This window comes from Monodelphis domestica, chromosome 8 (genome assembly GCF_027887165.1).
Source record: "Monodelphis domestica isolate mMonDom1 chromosome 8, mMonDom1.pri, whole genome shotgun sequence".
NCBI lineage: Eukaryota > Metazoa > Chordata > Mammalia > Didelphimorphia > Didelphidae > Monodelphis > Monodelphis domestica.
Window position 1 is genome coordinate 32,318,808 of NC_077234.1, and position 24,081 is coordinate 32,342,888.

At 44.6% G+C, this 24,081-nt stretch overlaps 1 protein-coding gene across 1 annotated transcript in view; it reads left to right on the forward strand.

Moving 5' to 3' along the window:
• Positions 1-23,566, forward strand: part of PRKCI (protein kinase C iota) — a 56,126-nt gene extending 32,560 nt beyond the window's left edge. The window contains exons 5-18 of the mRNA XM_056807092.1: positions 396-481; positions 1,656-1,796; positions 3,850-3,904; positions 6,509-6,567; positions 8,349-8,525; positions 8,993-9,090; positions 9,489-9,575; positions 11,307-11,442; positions 14,259-14,346; positions 15,903-16,028; positions 17,450-17,529; positions 18,654-18,743; positions 19,594-19,709; positions 21,062-23,566. Of these exons, the coding sequence (XP_056663070.1) occupies positions 396-481; positions 1,656-1,796; positions 3,850-3,904; positions 6,509-6,567; positions 8,349-8,525; positions 8,993-9,090; positions 9,489-9,575; positions 11,307-11,442; positions 14,259-14,346; positions 15,903-16,028; positions 17,450-17,529; positions 18,654-18,743; positions 19,594-19,709; positions 21,062-21,149 (1,427 nt within the window). The 3' untranslated portion in view covers positions 21,150-23,566. The remainder of the gene's footprint in view (positions 1-395; positions 482-1,655; positions 1,797-3,849; positions 3,905-6,508; positions 6,568-8,348; positions 8,526-8,992; positions 9,091-9,488; positions 9,576-11,306; positions 11,443-14,258; positions 14,347-15,902; positions 16,029-17,449; positions 17,530-18,653; positions 18,744-19,593; positions 19,710-21,061) is intronic.
• The last annotated feature ends 515 nt before the right edge of the window (positions 23,567-24,081 follow it).

The window sequence follows — 24,081 nt, forward strand, 5'->3', positions numbered from 1 at the left end:
TCTCCCAGGATTGACAAAACTGTGTGTAATATTGGAGTCTCCTAAAGTGTAGGATTTACAAACACAATGGAATTATACCAGAATGGTAACATCAGAGAGACAAAATGTATTGTGTTGATTCACGTTGCCAAAAAAACAGAAGAGTCCTTGAGAGCTTTGCTCTCTCCTGCAGTGTCTGTGAAAACTAACAGTAGGTATTCCAGGAATGATCTTCTCTGCCCACGATTGCTGCTACTCCTTGGTGGGGTCTAGATCTCCTGGGCCCCAGCATTGGCTGAGGCTCATCCCCTTGCTGTTGTCTTCAGGCTTTGTGTCTTTGGCCTGGACGTCATGGTGGAGTGAATAGCTCTTCCATTCATAGCAGTTCAGGTCTCTCTGTTCTTGTCTCTCCTCAGAGTCTATCTACCGCAGAGGCGCACGCCGCTGGAGGAAGCTTTATTGTGCCAATGGCCACACTTTCCAAGCCAAGCGGTTCAACAGGGTAATTCTGCCTCTGTGGCTTGTTTGCTGACTCTGCACCTGACTATCCCCTCTCACTTCCTTGGGCTGTGATGCAGACAGACAGAGAAAGACTAGACTTGGCCTTTTGCCAAATAAGCAGTGGCTCACTTGGATTCTTTCTGGTTACTCCCAGAGTCCTGAAAGGGCCCAAATGAAGTTGACCGTGTGTGGACTCTTCCAAGAAGGTGCCACATGAATTTTCTAGATGCCACACACATTCCTGGGCTCCTGGCTTAAGTAATGGTGCTGAAGGTATTTAGGGTAAGGGCTATGTATGTACTCCTATAAAGTAGGGGTTCTTAACCTGGAGTCCACAGACACCCAAGGCCCCAGAGCATCTAGGAACTTTGATGGAAAGAAAAAGTTATATCCTCAGTGTAATTGGCTTACCTTTGTAATCCTGTTTATTATGCCTTTTAAGAACTTTCTGAGAAGGAGTCCATAGGCTGATCGAGACTGCCAAAGAAGGGGAAGGGGAAGGGGGGGCCATCTATGCACAGAAATGGTGCTGAACCCTTGTTTTGAAGAAAAGTCCTTGATCCCCCTGCTGTGCATTGTTAATGCCCAACTGAGAGGCAGTAACCTTAATCCTCTCTTAGCTGTCAACTGAAAAGGCTGGGCTTTTCTTTGACTTCTGAATAACCTGGGAGGTTTATGTGAGCTTTAGGGGCTTCTGTGGTTTTCCTTTTCCATGAACTTTTCACGTTCAAATGGAGTTGACTCTCCTTGCTGTCTGTCAAAGAGCCTGAAATGTTTAGTGTGTATAACCAATACCAGAATGGTGTCCCACTTCACTCTCGTTGAAGGCCATGTCTTTATTTCACTTTCTTTCTGACTTTATACAGCATTAGGAAAATAATAGGTGCGGGTAGGCTATTTCCAACCAATACCAGAATGGTGTCCCACTTCACTCTCGTTGAAGGCCATGTCTTTATTTCACTTTCTTTCTGACTTTATACAGCATTAGGAAAATAATAGGTGCGGGTAGGCTATTTCCTTATAGACGGGGCATGGAAGTGTTGATCCTCAAGGAGACCCTGAGATGGGGAGATGAGTCCCCTCCATTCTGTGGGCCAGCATCCCATGTCTACAGGAACATCTTAAACAGTGAACTGTCCCTATCTGTCTAAATGTCATTCTCTTGTCGTCTTTAGCGAGCTCACTGTGCTATCTGCACCGACCGCATATGGGGCCTCGGACGCCAGGGCTACAAGTGCATCAACTGCAAGCTACTTGTTCACAAGAAGTGCCACAAGCTTGTCACCATCGAGTGTGGGAGGCATTCTCTGCCCCCGGTAAGATGCTGCTACTAACTCCTTATGTTGGCGTGGGACAGGCTTTTAGGGGTACTACTGGGGCCCTGAGCTGAGGTCCTGAGGGGCTCTGGGGCTATAGCTAGTGCTCATCATATACGTGGACACACATTAAGGTACTCCTGACTCTAAGTCTGAGTGCCCAGAGTAATGGTTTCTGAGAGGAATTTGATTTTTCATAAAAATCTCGACTTTCCAGACAAGTTTTTATAACTAGTGATTTTTCACAGTTTTGAGAGGCACACCTGTGATCTCCTCTGTGCTGAAAGCCCCCATGGAGACTGCTTCCACCACTGCAGATTGGCATCCCTTAGGGTCACCTGACTCTTTAAAGGGCTGAGGTGGCTAGCTTTGGGTCCCCCAGCCAGGCTGGGCTCAAAGCAGGCCCTGAACCAAGTGAGCCTGTTTGGGCATCACTATTATGTGTCCTAAAATCAGGAATCAGGGTTGGTGAATTTCCTATGCTACACATTATTCTTTCTCTACTTCCTTTCATTCATCCATCCTATAGCATTTATAAAGTCATTCCTGCATCCTGGGCATATGAAGGAAAAGCAAAGAGAATCCCTGCCTCCAAAGAGCAGTGACAGCACATCTAGATAAATTCAGGAGAAAAGGGGCACTTTAAAAGACCTGGCACCAGCAGCAGGGGACCAAGGGGTTCTGCCAGAGGAGGGAGTGATGCTCTAGCTGAGAGGGGTGCTAAGAGCAGATGGTCAGGGGGAGTCTTCCAGGCCTGGGGGAGCAGACCCTTGTCAGTGTCTGTGTCCCCCAAAGGTGTGGAGGCAAGCAGAGAAGGCTCTGGACTTTTTCTCTAAATTATCAGAGCCATAGGTCTTTGGAGGGAGAGAGCGATACTAGGTGTTGGCATTATTTAGCCAAGACACTCAGGATTTTGAGTGTGTGCTAGAGGTATCTAACAAGCCAAACAGATCTGTGTCTAGAGGCTTACAAAACCCAGCATCAGTCCTAAAACTGTGATGCCTCCCCAGATTACTCTCCATTACTTTAATCTTGGTTTTCAAGGCAGTCTTGATAAGGGGCTGATGGTTCAAAGTGGTAAGAGCAGAGTTGGGAAGGGAGGATTCTGGTTAATAAATTTGAATGAGAGCTACAAATATTTTTAGATCCATATATTGATTAGATCCTGGTATCACAAATTGGAGATCAGAGGGGCCTCAGGGATCATCAAGTGATCCTGTGTTTTACAGATGAGGGCATTGAGGCTGAGAGAGTTGAAGGGACTTACCTCTATTCACACAAGTAGCAAAAGTTGGGATTCAAACCCAGGACTTCTGATTTAATCCAGGACTGTCTCCACTCTTGGTAGCCAGCCCCCCAAGAGCCTGTTAATAAGTCAAGGCAAAGAGGGGGCATAGTGCTGGATTTGGGGTGAGGAAGACTAGAGTTTGAGTCCTACCTAAGACACTTATGGGACCCTAGATCACCTAGCCTCCCTGGGCCTCAGTTTTCTTATTGATAAAATGGGAATTATTCTAGCTTCTACATCACAAGGTTGTTTTGAGGGTCAGTTGAAGTATCTGTGTAAAATGCCATCATCACCGTCATCATTAATTACGTTAGAGCTGGCTTAATGAGGAATATTCGTGTTCATTTACTCTTTGCTGCTGGCTTTGGTTATATTTGGGTCTTACGTTTTCATCCACCAGCAGTTTTGTTCCATTGGTAATTAGATTGGGGAAGACTATTCAAAATTCCCACTTCCCAGAGAAAGAGAGGCTGCTTCAAAGAGAAGTGACTCCATCACATATCTGGGTTTAATGGTGACTTCTATAAGTGCTAGAAAGGGTTATTCTATCCACTTTCTCCTCTTTCCAATGAGAAGACCTTTCCCTCATCCTGGGGACGTTGTCTAGCTTCTCTCAGTGGCACCTTCTGAAGGTGGGAGAACATGCAGTAATGTTATCTCGCCACTTTAGTTTTAATGTTCTATAGTTGCTAGAAAGGAAATATTTCTCAGAAGGAGGCGTGCCAAAAAGAAATCAGTCTCTGACCTGTTGAAATCTTTATCCAGGAACCAATGATGCCCATGGACCAAACCTCTGTGCATTCAGACAATGTAGAGACAGGTAAGATGTACCTTAATGTCTCAGGGGAAAGAGAGGTTTTTTAAAGAGGGGTGGAAGGAGGGAATTGTCTGGTTAACTTCTTACTCTGAATACAGTTTTAATAACTTTGAGATTCCCTGTTAGACTTAGAACTTGGTGGAACCTCAGGGACCAACTCTTTCATTTTTAGAGTCAGAATTGACGTCAAGCATAGGGACCTGGAGGCCTTGTCTTAGGTCACATGCTTTGGAAAAGGCAAAAAAAGACATTTTTTCTTGTACACTTTGGATGTAGCTTCAGTCTGTCCCTACAGGAGGAGGGCCTCTTTGCAGTTAGCACAAGCTGAAGAGACCCAGAGTCTTTGATTGGGAAGGGAGCCAGTAAAGGGTTCCCTGTTACTTCTTGAAGCAGAATTATCCAAGATTGAGAAACCTAAATTGATCTCTTTGTAATTCCACCCTTTATGCCTTGTTCTGCACTCCTGAGCTAAGCTGGACCCATCTAATCATTTATTCACATAATAGCCCTTCTTGTAGTTGAAGGCAGTGATCATACTGCCTTGTAGAGATCTCTTCTCCAGCTTTATCATACTTTCTTCAGATGATCCTCTTGATAGGACCTGGAAGCTCTCCAGGATTCTTTCTATTCTGTGCTTTTCCAAACTGAATGCAGTACTCCTGGTTGTGGTCAATCAGAGCAGAGAACATCAAGATTCTCCTACCTAGTCCTAGACACTCAGGACCACCCAGGATGGCATTTCCTTTCTTGGGGGTTGTATCCCACAGGTCAGTCTTTGGGCTCCATATTTAGGGTTCTTTATGAGTCTTTGTTGTTGCTGACCTCATTTAGGGTTTGCTTGGCAAAGATTTCCAAACGGTTTACCATTTCCTTCTCCAGCTCAATTTACAGATAAGGAAATGGAGGCAAAGAGAGTTAGATGACTTTCACAGGATCACCCAGCTAGTAAGTATCTGAGGCTGTATTTGAACTCCGGAAGATGAGTCTTCCTGACTCCAATCCTGGCACTCTCTCTTACCCCCTAAGCTGCCCCTTCATGAGCCTTAATTTATTTCAAACCTCATTTTATTTTTAAATTAAGTTTTTTACCATCAACATTTATTTTCTCTCTTCTTTTCCCTTCTGCTAGGGAAAAAAAAAAGGAAAACCAAAATGTTTGTCTTTTTTTTTTGGCCTTACATTTTTTCACTTCAACTATTTAGCCACACCTCCCTAACTCTTCTGAACCCAAATTCTCTCTCAGATTTCATTAGTGTCAGTTTCATGTTCTAGCTAATCAAGATCTCTATTTTTTTTTAACTGTCATTCGGCATGTTAGTTGTCACTTTCAACTTTGCATCGTTGGACCATCTGGTAGCCCCCATCTGTGTCTATCTGAGCCCCTGATAAAGATGGCCAGTGGGGCAGAGGCCAAACCCTCCCTCCACTCCCTTCTCATCTGGCCCAGAGCCATTTATGATTGCTTTTGGGTGGGGTCTAGCACCCAACCCCCTCTGAATCACCCACTGTTCCATCTCGCCCACGTGGCAGAATACCGTGTGGGATCTTATTCAGGGCTCTGCTCAGGCTAGGTAAATGATCTCTCCATCTGTCAAAAGGAAATGAAGTTAGTCTGCCATGGCCTGTTTTTGATGAAACCTCACTGTGACTCTCTGTGACAGCCGCTTCCTTTTGTGGGTGTTTCTCTTGTCATTGCTTCCTCTTCTAGAGGCTCTAGGAGTTTTCAAGGAATCCCAGTCAAGTTCAGTGACTTGAATTCTGCTGACCCTGTTTGTCTGCTTTTGAGAACTGGGACATTGGGCAGCTCTTGCATTGGTTTGGGATGTCAGTGCCTGGTGACTTCCCTCCTAATATCAGGGCAGCCAAGTTCCTAGCCCCCATATGAGTTGGGTGGTTTTGCTTTTTCTCTCAAGCTGTAATCCCATCCCCTTTTTCATCCCCCATTTCCCTCCTCCCAAATGCTTTTAAAAAACAAACTGTGTTGTCTGTAGCTCAGCTCATTCTGAACCTTTCTGGTGCCATTCTGGCAGACCCCAAAAACAGGTTTGTGTTTTTTCCACCATCACATGCCCTTGCTTCCATCTTCTTCACAGATCTTTCTAAAAGTAAATTGATCAAGTTTCTTTTGTGTCCTTGTGTGTCTTTAGTATCCCTCTTTCTTCCTTATTCTTAGCTGGAGATTTCAATATTGAGGCGTCCCATCACCCTGGTCTGGCATCCCCTTGTAAAAGTTTAGTCCATGGGATCCTCCTTTCCTTCCTTAAGGCCCCCATCATTTCCACCCTCCCTAACAGTTGCTCTTCCTTGGCGAGAATCTGACTCAGAATAGAAGTTCCGCTCACTGGTTTTTCCACCCTGTTCAGGGATGAAATTATCATCATGACAAGGCAAGAAAATACTTGTGTCTGCTTTTGGCAGAGCATTCCCACAGATGTGTTAGAGGCAAGAAGCCTTATCCACAAAGGACACGGGCAAGTAGAAGTGGGGAACATCAGAGATAGTAGGGATGAAGGCTTCCTTCCCTTGTAGCTACACACATGGGTCCTTCCTCTATGTCCTTGTGGCTTGTGACCTTTATCCATTTTTCTGGTGTCTTTTTTCCTTCAGTGATTCCATATAACCCTTCAAGTCATGAGAGTTTGGACCACGTTGGTGAAGAAAAGGAGGTAAAAGTCACTTGGCCTATCATACCTGACAGTTGTTACTAATCCAAGGGAGCAGGAGCCAGCTGCATGAAGAAGTGTCACTCTCTCTCTCTCTCTCTCTCTCTGTCTATCTCTGTCTGTCTGTTTGTCTCTCTCTCCCCCTCCCCCTCTTCCTCTCTCTCTCTCTCTCTCTCTCTCTCTCTCTCTCTCTCTCTCTCTCTCTCTCTCTCTCTCTCTCTCTCTCTCTCTCTCTCTCTCTCTCTCTCTCTCTCTCTCTCTCTCTCTCTCTCTCTCTCTCTCTCTCTCTCTCTCTCTCTCTCTCTCTCTCTCTTTCTCACTCTCTCCCTCCCTCTACCTCTACCTCTCTCTCTCCTGCCTTGGACCTGAGGTCCCTGCAGCTTGCCTCCTCCCTGCCAAGGAGGAGGAATTGGGGATTCCTCAGATGGGACCTGAAGTCAGGCCAGGCCCCTCAGGCACAGCCTCAATGAAACCTCTGCTACCTTTCAGCACCTTTTGTTCTGCTCCCTTCTCTCTGCATTGCTTAAGTCCAGTCAGGTCTTCTCAGCTTTTCTCTAAAGCCCACCCTGCTATCATTTCTCATGGGACAATAATAATTCTGTTATCTTTCTGTCCTTCACATTCCAGTTTGTTCAGACATTCCTCACTGGATGGGCACCTGGGGGTTTTCCCCCCAGTTTTTTGCTCCCATAAAAAGGCTCCCATTTTCTCCTTTCAGTTTTGTGGCTTCCTTTTCTTTTCATGACCCAGCAGAAAGAGAGAAAAGGACCCGTACAAACACCCAAACCAAATAATGACTTTTTCCTCATAAGGGCTTCTTTAGCGGCTGGCTTCAGAGTCACAGTGCTCCCCCATCAAATAGCTATCCACTCCATGTTTACTGATCAATTTGCATTAAATGGTTGCCTAGCATCCTTACCAAGATAATATTGGATTCTTCTGGTCTCTGGGGGAAAGGATATAAAACTAATTCTCCCCCCCCTTTTTTTTTCCCCTAGAAAATGGCTCAAATTTGGAAAAATTTTGGCCTTTTCTAAAAAAACATTTAAAGTTAACATTTTATCTATTATGTGATAGAACTGCAGTATTGTAGTAAGCATGGCTGGGAGATAAAAGGGTCCATTAGGACCTATTCTTTTATCTAGCTTATTAGTCTCCTAACATAAAAGCTTTTAAAAAAAGAAATGGAAGATTATTTCACTTGCTATCTCATTTCCTTAACCCCCACCCCCACTTCCTCTTTAACCTCTTCAGTGTGTCAGGAACCTACTTGCCAGCCGATTCTCATCACCAATAATTTCCTGATTTTAAAATTATAAAAACAGGCTGATAGTATAGACTGGGAGGAAAGATTGACACTATTGGTTGTCCCTTCCTGACTGAAAGACTCTTCATTTAACTTTCCTGATTCTATACCATGTGTGTCAAATACTGGACATCGCAGGGAGTGATAAACCAGATTAAAGTGTAATTGGGAAATACATAATTAGAAAAAAAGTATGACATCGATAATAGCCATTTGTGGTTTTCTAAGTCCTTAAGGGACTGCTAAGATGGCTTCTATTTGAGGTTGACACCTCAGCACTAAATGGTATTGTTTCCCTTTGTTCCTTCCCCATCTGGTACAAATGGCTTTCCAATAAATTGGTGTTTCCTTTCCCTCTGAACCCCAAAGAAATATTGAGGATGTAGAGAAACCATCTTCAATGGTATATTAGTTGGGTATTTTAAAATGGAATTCCCATCCATTGTATTCTTTAAAACTGTGATCATTCCCTTGACAGGCAATGAGTACTAGGGACAGTGGCAAAGCTTCATCTAGTCTGGGTCTCCAGGATTTCGATTTGCTGCGTGTCATAGGGAGGGGGAGCTATGCCAAAGTTCTATTGGTGCGACTCAAAAAAACCGAGCGCATTTACGCCATGAAAGTCGTGAAGAAGGAGCTGGTCAACGATGATGAGGTGAGTGGAGCCTGCGCTCTACCCCTGGGGGAGGTGAGCCTCATAGGCTTCTCAGTCACAGCAGAGAAAGCCCTGGATCCATCTTCCTCCTGTGTGTTGGTGAATTTGTCTGGCAGCACTTTCCCTTCCCTGCCTATATAAAGAGGTGGGAAGAAGCGGTCCCCTGTACTGAGGTGGATGCCCTTCACAGGAGGGGGTCTGTCAGGGCTGGCCTCAGCCCCGACACTCGGCACCCTTCTGGAGGCTCATGCTTCCAGGATGGACCTTCACTCAGGACAGTGTTGGCTGTCGCTTTACCTCACGCGGCACAGTGTCCTGTTTTGCAGATTGTGAATCGGTGATGGGTCGATGTGCTATAAGGGTCACTATATGGCTAATCGACCTGCTGATTCCTAGTAGTTCTCGTTATTCTCGGGAATGTTGATGTGGGAGTCTGAGGGCTCTGTTTGCTCTCCTGTGTTTATCAGGACATCGATTGGGTGCAGACAGAGAAGCATGTCTTCGAGCAGGCATCCAACCACCCATTCCTCGTCGGCCTGCACTCTTGCTTCCAGACAGAGAGCAGGTAAGGGTGGAGACAAGACCGGGAGAGGGTTGGCCATGACACTTTTGAATGTCTCCATAACACTTGGGGGCGGGCGAATGGAGGAGGCTGTTGGGAGAGGAATGGTCCAGAGTGAAAATCCCAGCAGCAGACGCGGCCCAGGGAGTTCCTAAGAGTGTCCATAAAAGGAGAAAAGCACCCATGGGGCTCTGGAGACCCAGGTGTGGGCCTGCTGCCTCCCTCCCTCCCTCCCTTGAGCCTCCTCCTCTCTCCATCCCCCTTTGCTATTTGTCCTGCCGGATCCTGCCATCTTTACTGCGTAGGCCGAGGGTGCTCGGGGCCGACTTCATTGTGCCGTTGACAGTATCAGGGCGAAGGCCTGCTCACGTTGGGAGCCAACGGGCTCTTTTCCCTTTTAGATTGTTCTTCGTGATAGAATATGTGAACGGTGGGGACCTCATGTTCCACATGCAGCGACAGAGGAAGCTCCCTGAAGAGCACGCAAGGTATGGCATGTGGCTGTGAGCCCCCAGCTGGCCTGAAGCTCCTCGTTGGGCTTTGGGGTTTATCAAAGGTCCTTCATGTCCATTCCCGGATGGTTTCAGAGGAGCGTAGGGGGAGGGGTCGACCCTTGCCTTCAGGACAGCCCCTTCTTGGCTACACCATTAGGGTCACCTTATATATGTTTTTAAACCCATTTACAATATGTTTGGATTATTTTTTCCCTGTTAAAGCCTGGTCAGCTTCCCTGGATTTTTGCATGGATCAGGCTTTAAGTCTGGGAGGGCAATTCTGTCCTTGATGTTCGTGAGCATCAGGAGACTCCTTTGACCCTCGGGTTCGGCAGCGTTGGTTGGGGAGATGAGAGATAGTGAACTTTTTTGGGAGTAGGCCAAAGGGCTGGATTAGGAATTGAGAGGTGAGCTTCAGGCTGGGACTGCTTTGTCTGACGTGGATAAGCCACTTCCTTCCATTAGTGACTCAGTTTGGTCTGTCAATTTGCAGCAATAATTCCTGTATTTTTTTCTTCACAAGGAAAGTAGAACCCAAATGGACAGTCCCTAATTAGTCTCCTATTTGTGGTATGTAATCAACAACAACAATTTATTTGATCCGAGGGTGTCTTGCAGGCCCACTTGCTGGTCTTTCGGGGGAGGTATTAGGCTTGGATTTCCCCAGGAACACTGGGTCACGGACCCTGGGAGGGCTGTCATTTATGCCCATCTACTGATTAAGGACTGCTTTTGTGAGAAGCTGCCGACAAGGGGCCCAGTGAGTGATTTGTCGTGATGGGTTTCAGCCTGATGATCTATTCAGTGAGGTTTAGAGCAAGGATTTGCTGTTTTTGGTCCACTCTCAGTATGTGTAAGTTTTCCAAGGACTTGTAAAGGCTGCTCTTTTCATCCTTGTATGGATATGACCTCTGCCGGTGCTGCTGGGCCTCCTTGCCTTGGTGAACCATTCCATGCGCCGCTATGAACCACAGCACTAGGAAATCCCTTAGGAGTGCACTTCTGTTCAGGAATGGTTTTTCACTGACAGTAATCATGCGGGTGGTAAAGTAGCCACTGAGCATTGTCTTCCTGTGCGGCCATGGCTGTGCTTTTCCTTTTGTGCTTATTAAAAATATGTGTAAGGATAATTTAGGGTGTGTTGGACTAAAAAATGCAGAAATCCTATTATCATTGGCCACACTCTGAAGTGGGGTCTTTCTGAATGTCTCTGGGCAGGCCATGTGCCAGATTCTGCTTCCCCCAAGAGCTCAGGGAGCCCCCTGGAGTTCCTGGGCTCCTAGGAGGGCTTTTTGATAGGACCTTGCCTAATTACAGAAATGTTTGCTTTTTGTTCCAGTTCTGAGCCCACTGTGAACAACAGACTTTTGGGGGGAAGGGTTGGTTGTTTTAAGTCTTCCATTATTCTGTCTGAGACATGAAAAAATTTCTGTGAAATGCCAGGCTTTAATGAAAAAGCAATTTTTAAAAATACTCAGGGATGGGACAGTGTTTCCTAGCCTGCCATATGGTGGGCCTGGGGCCTGGAGAAGGACACCAGTTTTTGTATGGTTTGGGGATTCTGACTCCTGACCAGAGGGAGAAAAACTTTTAGCTGATTTGAGTGCTATTTACGTTTGTATGGCGGTTCCATTTATGTGTGTTTACCTGCTAGGCACTGTGTACTTTAAGGTTTAGTTCACATTTCTTTTGAAGCAAACCAGTGACCTTTTTATCTCATTCTAGATTTTATTCTGCAGAAATAAGTCTAGCCCTAAATTACCTTCATGAACGAGGGATAATCTATCGAGACTTGAAACTGGACAATGTATTGCTGGATTCTGAAGGGCACATTAAGCTCACGGACTACGGCATGTGTAAGGTGAGTCAGAAGGGAAGGGGCTACCTCTGTACATGGCGGATGGAGGAAGGGGAGAGGAGCTGCTCACCACAGCATGCTTTCCCTCTGGCTTCCCAGAATGCTACATCTGAGCTGCTCTTCCTCCTCTGAGAGCACCTTTCAGGGATTGGCTGAGGGTAATGAGGGTTCCTGGCCGCCTTACTCTTTTCCAAAGGGGATGAGCACCCAGTGCAGTTTTAGGGATTCAGACCCCTGTAGGTGAGGAGATTGAGGGGGACCCTCTTGTCTTTCAATATTTAGAGGATCCCGTGTGGCAGGGCTCCTCTCTTTGGCGAAAACAGAGGACAGCCATGACCCTCGTTCAGGGGGCTCTGACCAATGGTCTTTGCCCAGAGCCTCCTGCACAGGGCCGGGCTTATCTTAAGTGCCAACAGTACACCATAATGTCACGTGGACCTGAAATGACTTTTTAAGCCTTTTTACAGTGTGTGTCTGGCTTCTGTGCACAGAAAAGGAAAAGACTGTGCCCTCGAGCCCCTTTTCCATAGGCTGTCTGCCATGGCTTTGGACTCTTTCCGGTTGTGGTTCTTGCCAGGCCTTTGGAGTTTCTTTGTGCTGTTTAGAAAGTCTGTATGGCACACACCAAAAAGGAGCCATTATACCTTATTTTTTAAAATGTTCAGAAGGAAGCAGAGACAAGTGGGACAGTTTTGAGAGCAACATGTGAACAACATTTATTATAGACTTAAAAAAGCAATCAAATGGCATGAAATGGAGAGTCACAGCTTCAGGTAGAAATCTCATTTTGTGTTTGCTCTGTATGAGAATACTCTTTGAGCGGGTTTTCGGATTAGAGGTTAAAATGTTTTAAATATGGCACATTTCTCAGAAGCTAAGTTTTATCTCTGTAAGAAAAGAATTATAAGAATAAAGGAACCTGCTAAAGTTCCTGTGTGTCTTTCCGTTGGTCAGATTTTTTTGTTTCCATTTATATGGTGCTCTGGAGAAGTTCAGTGGCCTCCAGATGACCCAGAGAAAAAGAAATTTGTATTTGCTTCCTCCTTGTAAATAGGGACTCCCTTTAGATTCTAAGACCTGACCCAGTGGTTTTGTGAAGCTGGTCCCCACCACCATGTTGGGGAGACCAGTCCAACCAACAAGGAGCACTGCTTAGCAGTCTTAAATTTTAGGAAAATTAAACATATGATACTCCTCCCCCACCAACTCTAAACCAAAAATTAGAAAAAACCCTGTCTGAAGATTTGAGGCTGGTGAGAAGCGAGAAGCAGCCTTTAGCTAAATGGTAACATTGGATGAATTTATTTTTCTTGTAACAGGTTTTTTGGAAATCAGAAACACTTTGTGAAGTACTTTCACAGTTTTCTTCCAGAAATACTCCCTGTTACTTTCTTCAGGTTTCCACTGACTGATTTAACACATGTAGACTTTGCTGGTAGATGGAGGGCCTCTGGGAAGAGTTCATCTAACATGGTTTTGAGTTTACATCAGAGACATTTCTTGGACAATTTTGATTCCTTCAAATCAGGCACAAAATAGAGGTCTGCCTCTCTTGGTGGTTTGTGCTCCCACTATCGAGGTCATAAAGGTTTGATGGCAAACTTCCTCTAGAGTCATTCTTCAAAGAATTCATAAGAAAATGGCAATGTCTAGGCTAATTGAAATAGATTGTGGCAGGGCATTAAGTGGGTAACTGACTTTATCTGTACTGGAGACCCAAGAAAGCATCTATCTAGAATGATAGTTCTAGTAGAATTAATGGAGCATCATTACATAACAGAATTTTTTTAAAAAACCCTTGCCTTCTACCTTAGAATTAATACTAAGTATTGGTCCAAGGCAGAAGAACATTAAGGATTTAGGCAGTGGGAGTTAAGTGACTAGCCCAGGGTCACACAGGAAGTGTCTGAGGCCAGATTTGGTCTCAGGACCTCCTGCCTCCAGGCCTAATCTCTTAGCTGCCTCAGACAGGAATTTTAAAAACAGGATGTTTGTGGGATATAATTTTTTAGCATGGCTTGAAATCAGGCTGGAAAGTAAGTAGTAAAGTCAGATTTTCTCAAGAAGGTGGTTCAACTTCTACACGGAAAATAGTCAAGACATTTCCTTTGAGTTTTGTATGAATAAAGGATAGCATGAGCATTTTAAAGCAATTGCTGTATGTGGGGCTCTTGGGATTTAAAAATAAAAATGAACCAGGCCCTGCTGTCTAGGAATTTACACTCAGAAGAAAATGATATATCATTTGGGAACTCCATTTCCCAAAGATGTAGCCACACATAGGGCATTCACAAACAGTGACTTACTTTATTAAGAAAACTCTTGAGAACACTTGCAGCTTTGACAGAGAGGGAGTGGGGTATTCTAACTTGCTTTTTCCAAAATAACTGAGAAGGAAAAAATGAAGAGATAATTTTTAAAACCACGAACTCTGTAAATAAAAGGCCATAGGGAGTTGGGGGGGAGTTCTGACACCTAGAGTTGGGTGGGATCAGGAAAGACTTTGTGTAGCAGATGGTGCTTGAACTTGGCATTGAAGAAAGCTGGGGAATCTTAGATAAAAACATATATCTCCTCTGTGGAGACAACCTGAGCAGAGGTATAAGGTAGGAAACAGAGGATCATGGGTAAGGAACAGCAAGTGGACTGACCTGGCCTGAACAGAATAGAGGAATGACTTCCTTCTTCATCTGGATTGGTTGGCTTTTAGATGAATCCTTATCTGACCAGTGTTGGACTCACACTGTTTGGATGGGGCATATGGCTTGGAAACAAAATTTAGGGCTCTTCTGACCCCACTTTTCTCTCTTTTCTTAAAGGAAGGGTTAAGGCCAGGAGACACAACCAGTACTTTCTGTGGGACTCCAAATTATATTGCTCCTGAAATTTTGCGAGGAGAAGATTATGGTAAAAACAATTGCTTGCTTTTTTTTTGTCCTTACTTAGGCAGTAGATGGGCTAACTCTTTTAAAATTTATTTTAAAATATTTTTCCATGATTACATGATTCATTTTCTTTCCCTCCCTTCTTTTCTCCCCCCCTCCCAGAGCCAACAAGCAATTCCACTGGTTTGTACAAATGTTATCACTTTGATACCTATTTCCATATTATTCATTTTTGCTATAGAGCTATCTTTTAAAGCCTAAACCCAAATCACGAACCCATATATATGTGATAAATGATGTCAAATGTTTTTCTTTTGTGTTTCTGCTCCCGTAGTTCTTTCTCTCGTTCTGGATAGCATTCTTTCCCATACATCCTTCAGGAGTGTCCTGGCATGCATTGCTCCTGGTCGCAAAGTCCATTACATTGGATTGTTCCAAAATGTTTCACTTTCTGTGTACAGTGTTCTTCTGGTTCTGCTCATTTCACTCTGCATCAGTTCACTTAGATTCTCCCTGTTTACATAGAAATCCTCCTTAACAGCACAATAATATTCCATCACCATCACATACCAGTTTGTTCAGCCATTCCCCAGTCGAACAACACTCCTTCATTTTCCAGTTTTTTGATGGACTAGCTCTTGATTCCATTAAATCTTTTTTTATTATCCTCTGTTTTAGGTATTTACCTTAGAGTTCTAGTTATTGATCTTATTAGAAAAAAATGTATAGAGGGAAATAGTAAATATTCCCAGCCCCTGACTGTACAAAGATTCAGACTTAGACATCAGAAGGGGTGGGAGCTGTATCTGCCTGTAGCTAGAGACCTGGAAGGGAGAGATTAGAAGAGTGGGGATGCTTTGCAAAGAGGGTGCCCAGTCACTGGCAAAACAAATTCATCAGGGATCTTTAAAGAAAAGACTGCTTCTGCCATATCCTCTCTGTCTTTTTGGAGCTTGTGACTCCTTCTGAGCGACAGCTTGGCTTCTCCCTACCTTAGGGGCATTTCATCAATGACCAAAGAAGCTGGGCCTGGGGAACTTCACCTGGTCAGAAACATTGTTCCGTGAAGGCTTGTTTTATCCCTGGATAAAGTGTTCGTTATCTCAGGACCAGAGCTTATCTATAAGAATTTAATCTCTGGAGTTACAAAATTCGTCAGGTCATTTTCTGAGTCACTTTCTTGAACAGATTTTCTTGGGGCAGCTAGATGACACAGTAGACTCCTCTTCCTGAGTTCAGATCTGGCCTCAGACACTTACTAGCTGTGTGACCTTGGGCAAGTCACTTTATCCTGTTGGCCTCAGTTTCTTCATCTGTAAAATGAGGTGGAAAAGGAAATGGCAAACCACTTTAGTGTCTTTGCCAGGAAAACCCCACATGGGGTCACACAGAATCAGACACAAAGCCAAACATCAGCGGCAAGTCTTTGTAATGTAACAGACTTATAGACCGTGAGCCTTTGGGGTGAGGCTGATGTCACATCTCCTAGGCCGAAGTCTGTGTGAGACAAAGGCTTGGAGGAATCGTGACTTAATGATTTGTTTGTCTTCTTCACTGACTCGCGCCTCTTTTGGGCAGGCTTCAGCGTGGACTGGTGGGCACTTGGTGTGCTGATGTTCGAGATGATGGCAGGGAGATCTCCCTTTGATATCGTCGGGAGCTCAGACAACCCTGATCAGAACACCGAAGATTACCTCTTTCAAGGTGACTCACAGAGTGTCAGTCAGCAAACACCAAGCATCATGGTGGGAGGATAGAGTTCTATTTACTTTTCCTGAGAATAATCTTTACTGAAACTCAGATAGGAATCTGGGGGCTTTCTCTGAGGATTTAGGCCGTAGCAAGTATCCATATACTACTTTATTTTTAACCTTTGCCTTCCTTCTTAAAGTCACTACTGTGTCTTAGTTCCAAGGCAGAAGAGTGGTATGGGCTAGGTGATGGGAGAGTTAAGTGATTTGCCTAGGGTCACCCAGCTAGGAAATATCTGAGGTCAGATTTGAACTCAGGACCTCCCATCTCTAGGCCTGGCTCTCCATCCACTGAGCCCAGCTGGCTCCATCCGAATAGTTCTGATGCATTTTGTGCCTCTTGTCCCCAGTTGGAGAAATAAGCCTGTTAGTTAATTCTCACACCGAAGGGAACACTGTAGTATCTTGAAGGTAACTTGGACAGTCTCAGGACAGAGAGCCCTACCTCGAGAAGACCTGATGAGGAAAGACTTCACAGTAGAAGATACGGAAAAGAGGGTGCCAAATCCAGAAAATAAAGGGGGCAAAGAGGAGAAGGACATGGGAGAAGACCTAGAGCCTTCAAAGACCCAAAATGCAGTGTCCTCACCTGTGCCTTTTAAAGCACCTGCTATGGCCCTGACACCGCTGGGCTCTGGGAGCAGGAAGAGGGGCCAGACAACACTTGTCCTTAAGGAGCCACAACATTAACGGGGAAGACACCATGCAGCCAGAAAATACAAAGCAAGCTCTGTGCAGGATCAACAGGAGATAATGAACTGAGGGCAGCCCCTAGGAGTAAGAGGGTTGGGGAAGGCTTCCTGTAGGAGGTGGGATTTTAGTTCCAGGTTTGAAGGAAGCCAGGGAGATCAGTTGTGGAGGAGGCAAGAAGAGGCTCTGTGAATAGAAAGCCAGGTCTGGAGACAGGAGGTCCTAGGTTCAAATCTGGCCTCAGACATTTCCCAGTTAGGGGACCCTGGACAAGACACTTAACCCCCATTGCCTAGCCCTTATCCACCTTCTGCCTTGAAACCAATACTTAGTATTAATTCTAAGACAGAAGGGAAGGGGATTTTGAAAAGTAAAAAATCACAGAGGTAAAATTGATAGGCTGTGGCACTAGCTTGGATGTGGGGGATGCAGGATGACCCCCAGGTGGTGAGCCTGAGAGATGGGAGAGCAGTGGTGTCCTCTACAGTAATAGGGAAGGTTAGGGTTGGGAAAGGCTTTGGGGAAGAGTTAATGAGCTCAGTTTGGGACATCCTGAATTTAAGAGGTCTCTCAGCATCCAGTTGGAGATGTGAGATCAGAGGTCAGTGGAGAGAAGATGGTGGTTTTAAAAATTAAGAAGCTCTCTAAGATCGAACAGTGATCTCTTTGTCTTTTTCTTTCCAGTTATTTTGGAAAAGCAAATTAGAATACCCCGCTCCCTTTCTGTCAAAGCTGCAAGTGTTCTCAAGAGTTTTCTTAATAAAGTAAGTCACTGTTTGCATTTGCCTTCTTTACGTGCAGCTGCATTTGGGGAATGGAGTTCCCAAGCAAAGGGCCCCAAACAGAAGATTCCCAGATAGGTGGCAGTCTCTTTTGTTCTCAGTTCATTTCTAAATCGTGTTCTTGGAGGTTACTCTGCTTTGTTTGCCCCAGTGAGGTGGCTGTATACATGTCAATGGCAGCATATAGCAGCCCCCTCACTCCAGGTCCGAGTTTGGAGTCATGGGGGAGCAGGAACCAGGGCCTCAGTTCCATAGGAAGTAGCTCTCTGAGGCTCACTTGGTGGATGGCCCTGTGGGAGTGAGAGGAGCAAGGAAGGGGTCACCTGCCTGAAGAGGGGGGCTTGCCCAAGGGACTCCTGATGTGGAATGACAGTGCGAGGCAGTATGCCATTCAGGAGCTCACTTGTGTGGCTAGGGAGATCCCCGCAGGAAAGAGCCAGGGCTGCCTTGGGCCACCCTGGCCACTGCAGATGGCTTAGGTGTGGAGTCTCCTCTGATCCAGGGCCGTGTGGCAGTGTCTGCACACCTTGGCGAGGAAATAGCTCAACTTGAGACTCAATTGTTAACACAGTGAAGAGGGAAGGTGAGAAGCATTAATGTGCAAATTTGGAAATGACTTTCCCCAGGAAGAAAAATGAGAATGTGTCCTCATTCACAGTAGTGGGGTGGCCCGTTCCGTAGCCACTGGCAGGGAGGGATAAGGGAGATGGGGGGGGGGGGTGTCTTTGGATGAAGACTGTCTGCGCTCTGGCTGGTCCGGCTGGTCCGGGCTTGTTGTCTGCAATGATAAAGGACTTAGAATTCGGTCAGGATGGGCGATAACCCTGAGCTTTGAGGACCTTAGAGCTGACAGCTTAAGCCCTGATAGCAGCTGCACGAGGACTCCTACCCCAGGCCTTTACAGGGAGCAGGCCTGACATTCCTTTGCACTTACGGGGAAGAGGGGAACCACAGGGGCATTAGACACACTGCATTCATTTATTTTTAACTTGGTGGGGATTGTAGCCTCTGGAAAGAGCAACGTAAGAGTCTTCATGCCACAGAAAGAAATGCTTTGTCACCCTATGGCATTTGTTTCATGGATAGACCATTCCTCTCTCTTCTAGGACCCCAAGGAACGGCTAGGTTGTCATCCTCAAACAGGCTTTGCTGACATTCAGGGACATCCATTCTTCCGAAATGTCGATTGGGATATGGTACGTAGATACCTTTTGTTTTTGTTTTTAAACAGGTTTTGTGGTTTCCTTTGGTTTTTTTATCCCAGCTGTTTATGGAAATCCCTTCCTCCCTTTAGTATGATGTAGCTATTGGTAGGATAACCCCTCAGGTAGATGGATCAACAGATAAAACATTTATTAGACACTGCCAGGCATCAGAAAACAAGATGGCCCTTACTCCCAAGGAGTTTACATTCTAACGGGCCAAGACAAAGCCTCGATGGGGCTGGAAAGAACTGGGGGGAGGAAGGAAGGAGACCCATTATAGGGGCAGGGCTGCTGAGGAGGTGGGGAGTCCAGGCATGAATGGGACTGAAGGAAATGAGTGTGACTGGGAGTCATCCCTGGCTGGGTCTGGCCACGGAGCCGCCATGTTGTCCCCAGCATGCAGACCTGGGGGAATACCCAAACCCTAGGATTCCAGAGTTGTGTTCACAAGTGCCCCGAGTCTGCGTGGCCTCCGGTGACCCCAGGCTCCTTGGGTTCTCGCCGAGTCCGTCAGGGCTCTGAGTACAGTCCTTGGCATAGATGGGCAGGTGGATGTTCCCTGAGGAGCTGCGCTTGAGGTTGGCTGCAAGCTCGTGAAGGTTTAGCCCAGAGCCCCTACGGGCTTGAGACGAGTCATCCGGCTCCCCCAGGTGTGCGTGTGTGACCGCATGCACGGTGTGTGTGGTGTGCATGTTCGTCAGGCGGGAGAGGATGCCCGATCTCATCCTTGGCTGGGCGCACATTGGCCATATCTGAGATTGGCGCTGATGTGACCGCGTGAGGTCGTGGCTCAAAAGGTGGTTTTGTCTCACGTGGACTGTCCTTAAACGTGTCATTCCAGATGGAACAGAAGCAGGTGGTGCCTCCCTTCAAGCCAAATATTTCAGGAGAATTTGGTTTGGACAACTTTGATTCCCAGTTCACTAATGAGCCTGTGCAACTCACTCCAGATGATGAGTAAGTGGCATTTCTGTGGTCATTGTGGTGTTTCTGGACTGTTTTAAAAACAGTTGTCTAGGGGCCGGCATTTTGTGACATGTCTGTGGCCGGGCTGTCCTACCCTCCCGTCTCTGCTGCCCCTTTGTTTCCCTTGGCTCCTCAGTGCCCGTGGCACCTATTGTGGACTCTGCCTCCCTCCTTCCCTTCCTGGCAAATGGCTTCTCCTGCCCAGTTGAGATGGTCCATCAGGATGTCTGGGGTGAATCTCACTCTTCTGCCTCCTCGACTCAAGCATCCTTTGCTCTTCTCTCCTTGGTTGGAGGAAGAAGCCTTTCCTGCTTTCTGAATCTGAGAAAAGTCCCTTCACTCCCCATTATCTAAAGGAAAACCACATGGTGGGAAAAGACTGGCGTTGGCCTGACGTCCCCTCATTCTGTCACTTAGCAGCTTGAGAACTGCTGGACTGTCAGCACCTGGGCGCCCTCTTTTCGGTCCCAAAACTCCCCCAAAGAGTCCAGACTTGCTGTTTCAGTTGTCCTTTCTCAGCCTCTCAGAGTGTATTTTTCTCTTTGACCTTGTACCTGTGCTCACTGCCAGGAACCGATACATTGCTTATTGGTACCTTTGACCTGTCCTTTGGGCAGTGGGGTCCTCCTTGAAATGGTCTTGGCTCCCAGCCCCCAGGCATTATCCCCAGTCCTGCCCCTCCCATTTGGCCTGCTCCAGCATACCTTCCCTGGCTTACCACCTCTTCGCGTAGGGAGAGGTCATTTTTGGCTCCGGAAAATTTGGGAAAGAGGATGTCACACCTCTGAAGGTTCTCAATCATGGCACAGTTCTGCCCCAGGCTTTGGTTATCTTCGTTTTAAAGCCCATGACTCTAGACTGGAACTCTGGACCAAGAAGCCTTTCGAGTTTTCCCATTTTTATATTCTAGAAGGTTCCAGAAATATTTTCTCACAGACTTTTAAAAATCCATCTAAGGCTAAAGTTTTTTTTTGGATGTGTGTTATGGACCCTTTTGACAGTCTGGTGATGCTGATAGACCCATTGCCAGAATAAGAATAATAAAAATGGAAAGAAATGCTAAATTTCAGGAAAGTTAGTGAAGATGTTTATTTTCATCTAGGCTCACAGGCCCCAGGTTAAGGACTCCTGTGCTAAATGATGTATATTCCTTTTACCATTTTATTTGATTCCTCACTTAGCTGATGCCTGTTCATTTCGTTAGCCTCATTTCTATAGTTTTTTCCCTAACTTATGGTTTTAATATACCTTATTTTTCCAGTTTGCTGTGTTATAGTATTAATTTATGGCCGCTGATACCGTGTTCTTTCATATAGATATATAATTGGTTTCTCTCTTAACAGTGATATTGTGAAGAAGATTGACCAGTCTGAATTTGAGGGCTTCGAGTACATCAATCCCCTCTTGATGTCTGCAGAAGAGTGCGTCTGATGGGGCTCCTCCCTTTTGCATGTGTTATCATATAATGCATGGATAAACAAGTTACCAGTTTGGATGCAACCATATAGCATAAACTTGAGCATTTTAACTTCGTCATCTACTTATGGCACACTTGGTATCTTTTATCCCTGATTGTAATGATCAAACCATCACTTTTAAGTTCAGCTGCAAGAAAAAGTCTGAAACCAGATTTCCGGAGCCTCAGACCAGGATCGATTGAATTGTAACATGGCGGGCAGCTGCTGGAATTTCAGAGGGTGCCTGAGAAGTTGTGGCTCGTCTGTAGCTTGCTCATATGTAGCGACGTCTCCTTTTTATTTAAAAGAAACACTTGTTACTGCTTTGAACAAGAGCATCTGTTGCATCAAGGCACATTGTGAAATAGCATCGTCGGCCTCTGGTAGTTGCTATGCTAGTCATCAGGTGGCGGTGGTGGTTGTGGGGAGATGGGGAAGGGCTTTATTGTGGAGGGGCAGAATGACTTCCAAATACGATTTCCTGTTCTTTACCTCTAGGAGTTCAATTTTATGTTTCCATCTTGTCCTGAATACTCAGATTTGTAACTTTAAGACAGTTCTTAAATCTGCGGCTATAAGAAAGATGCTGCTACTTCCTGCTAACTGGAGAATAAACACACTTCACATTCAGGAGAACACTAGACACACTCCAGCAGTAAACCATCAGTAGCCTCTGAGTCCTATGCCTGGGACCCAGAGGGGAGAGAGAGGACCCCTCTGAGACTTTTGGCCAGAAATATGCCTGGAGTATCAGAGAGGATGCAGAGGAGCCCAGATCCAACCGAGGAGGGAAATGGGCAGGATGTAGAAAGTAAAAATGGTCCCTGGCCAAAACAGGCAGCTGAAGTTGGAGAAGTTAGATGATGAGATTTCTTTTTTCCCCCAAGGGAAGATTTCACAGCTGCTTTTTTTGTGATTTAGCAATGGCTTCTTTGAGGCAATTGGAAGAACAAGGAGAAATGCCCTTGTTTCCCAAGTTGGTGTACATTTAAAAACAAATCCTTTACAATTTAGTATGTAGAGATGTAATCTTCCAACTGAGTCCATTTAATTAGAGTTTTCTTGAAAATTAATGATAGGAATACTTACCAAGTATCTCCTTGGAATCTTCCATGAGATCCAAGAGAAATGGCTATAATAAATGTAAGTGAAAACTGGCCATGATTCCGGCTCACTCTGGATTTTATACACCCTGATTATGTAGATAACAAATATAATGTAGAGTAAGAAGGCAGACTCTTCAAGCTATTTTTGGATAAATATTAATGTTTGAGAAATTTATTGGCTGAATAAATGCCCAAAGTACCATCCTTTCATTGTATTTTGAGAGAGTAATTTGGAAGCTAGAATAACCCTGTGCATAGAAATTGCCTATCCATTCCCAACCTTATTAAAAATTAAATTGTAGGAAGGCAGTCCTAAATTCAGAATAACTTAAGGAATTGGTCTTACACATTTTATAGATTTTTCTTCCCCCTCCTTTCTTTTTTTTAGGAACTATGTTTTATTAGAGATATGCTTTCTCTCAGTTCTGTAGTCTCTTTATGTTTTCTATGCCTAGCCTGGATGGAGAAATTCAAAGAAAACTTACATGTGTACTTGGAACCAACCCCTGCTTATGTTCTAAAGATGTTTTTTTTTAATTAGGCAATTATAATCTACCATTAGTTCTAGAGACCCAATAGGTTTGCCCCAAGTTATTGGTGGGGAATTCTGTAGTCAGAAGGTGTTGATGACTTTGAAATCAAAGTGGTGATGCTTTTTCTGTCCCTAGGGATTTCTTTGTCTTTATCCCATGATTTGGTTTCAGGAAAACTGTTTTGGACAAATTGGTTGGGGCCAGAAGTACATTTACTCTTTTTCATCAGCTAAATACTATTTAAAAGCATATGTATACGTAGTCTTCACTTTGAAATGTCTTCACAAAATTGATCAGTTTTCTACCAGTAATATGCATTTTTCTATGATGTGGCTTTGACCTCCCGGGTGGCCTTTTGTTTTAATATAATTTTTAAAAACAAGTAAGATGTGTAAATTTTATACAGATCACCATTGCAAATATGTTTTGACATATTTTCATTTTTCCACAACTTTTTTTTAAGTGCCATGCCAATTTTTAAAGATTTTTGGTGTAGAGGTTGTCTCAAAATTTTTCAGCAGGGAAATCGGGCATTGGACAGTAAGAGTAGATAGAATTTGGGGTTTCTAGGAAATAAGATTTATTTTTCATAAGCATGACATGTTTGTGTATTCTGCTCGTTCATTATTAATGCAATTTACATGTTGTTTTGTTTTGTTTTCCCAATGTGAAATACTCATATATACTGTAATCTGTATTTGTGCACCTTTTTTTTTACTTAAATGTCTTTAAATAAAATGTTTATAATAGTCTTCAGTTGGTGTTTTTTTTGGTCATTTTAGCATCATTAAAATAGTTTATGTAAGTTTCAGAGATCTATCAAATTAGTGTTCAATCAAGGAATTGAAAGAAAAAAATTAAATGTGGAATTGTGTTGTAATTCTCTATGTATAATAATATTTGGATACCTTCAATTCTTGCAGTGTAGCCACGCAAATTTCCCACTATAGTTTTGATTCTTTTTGTTTGTTTTTCTTTTTTCAGGATTTTTTTCCTAATTACACAGAAAAACAATTTTTAACATTAGTTTTCTAAAATTTTGAGTTCTAGGTTCTCTCCCTCCATTCCTCCTCTTGGTCCTCCCTGAGACAGTAAGCAATTTGATGTAGGTTATACAAATGATAACATGTAAAACATTACCATATTAGTCATGTTGGGGAATCAAAAAACATAAAAAATAAGCCTACAAAGATAATAAAGTGAAAAATAGTATGCTTTGATATTCATTCAGACTCCCATCTGTTCCTTCTCTGGAGGTAGAGAGCAT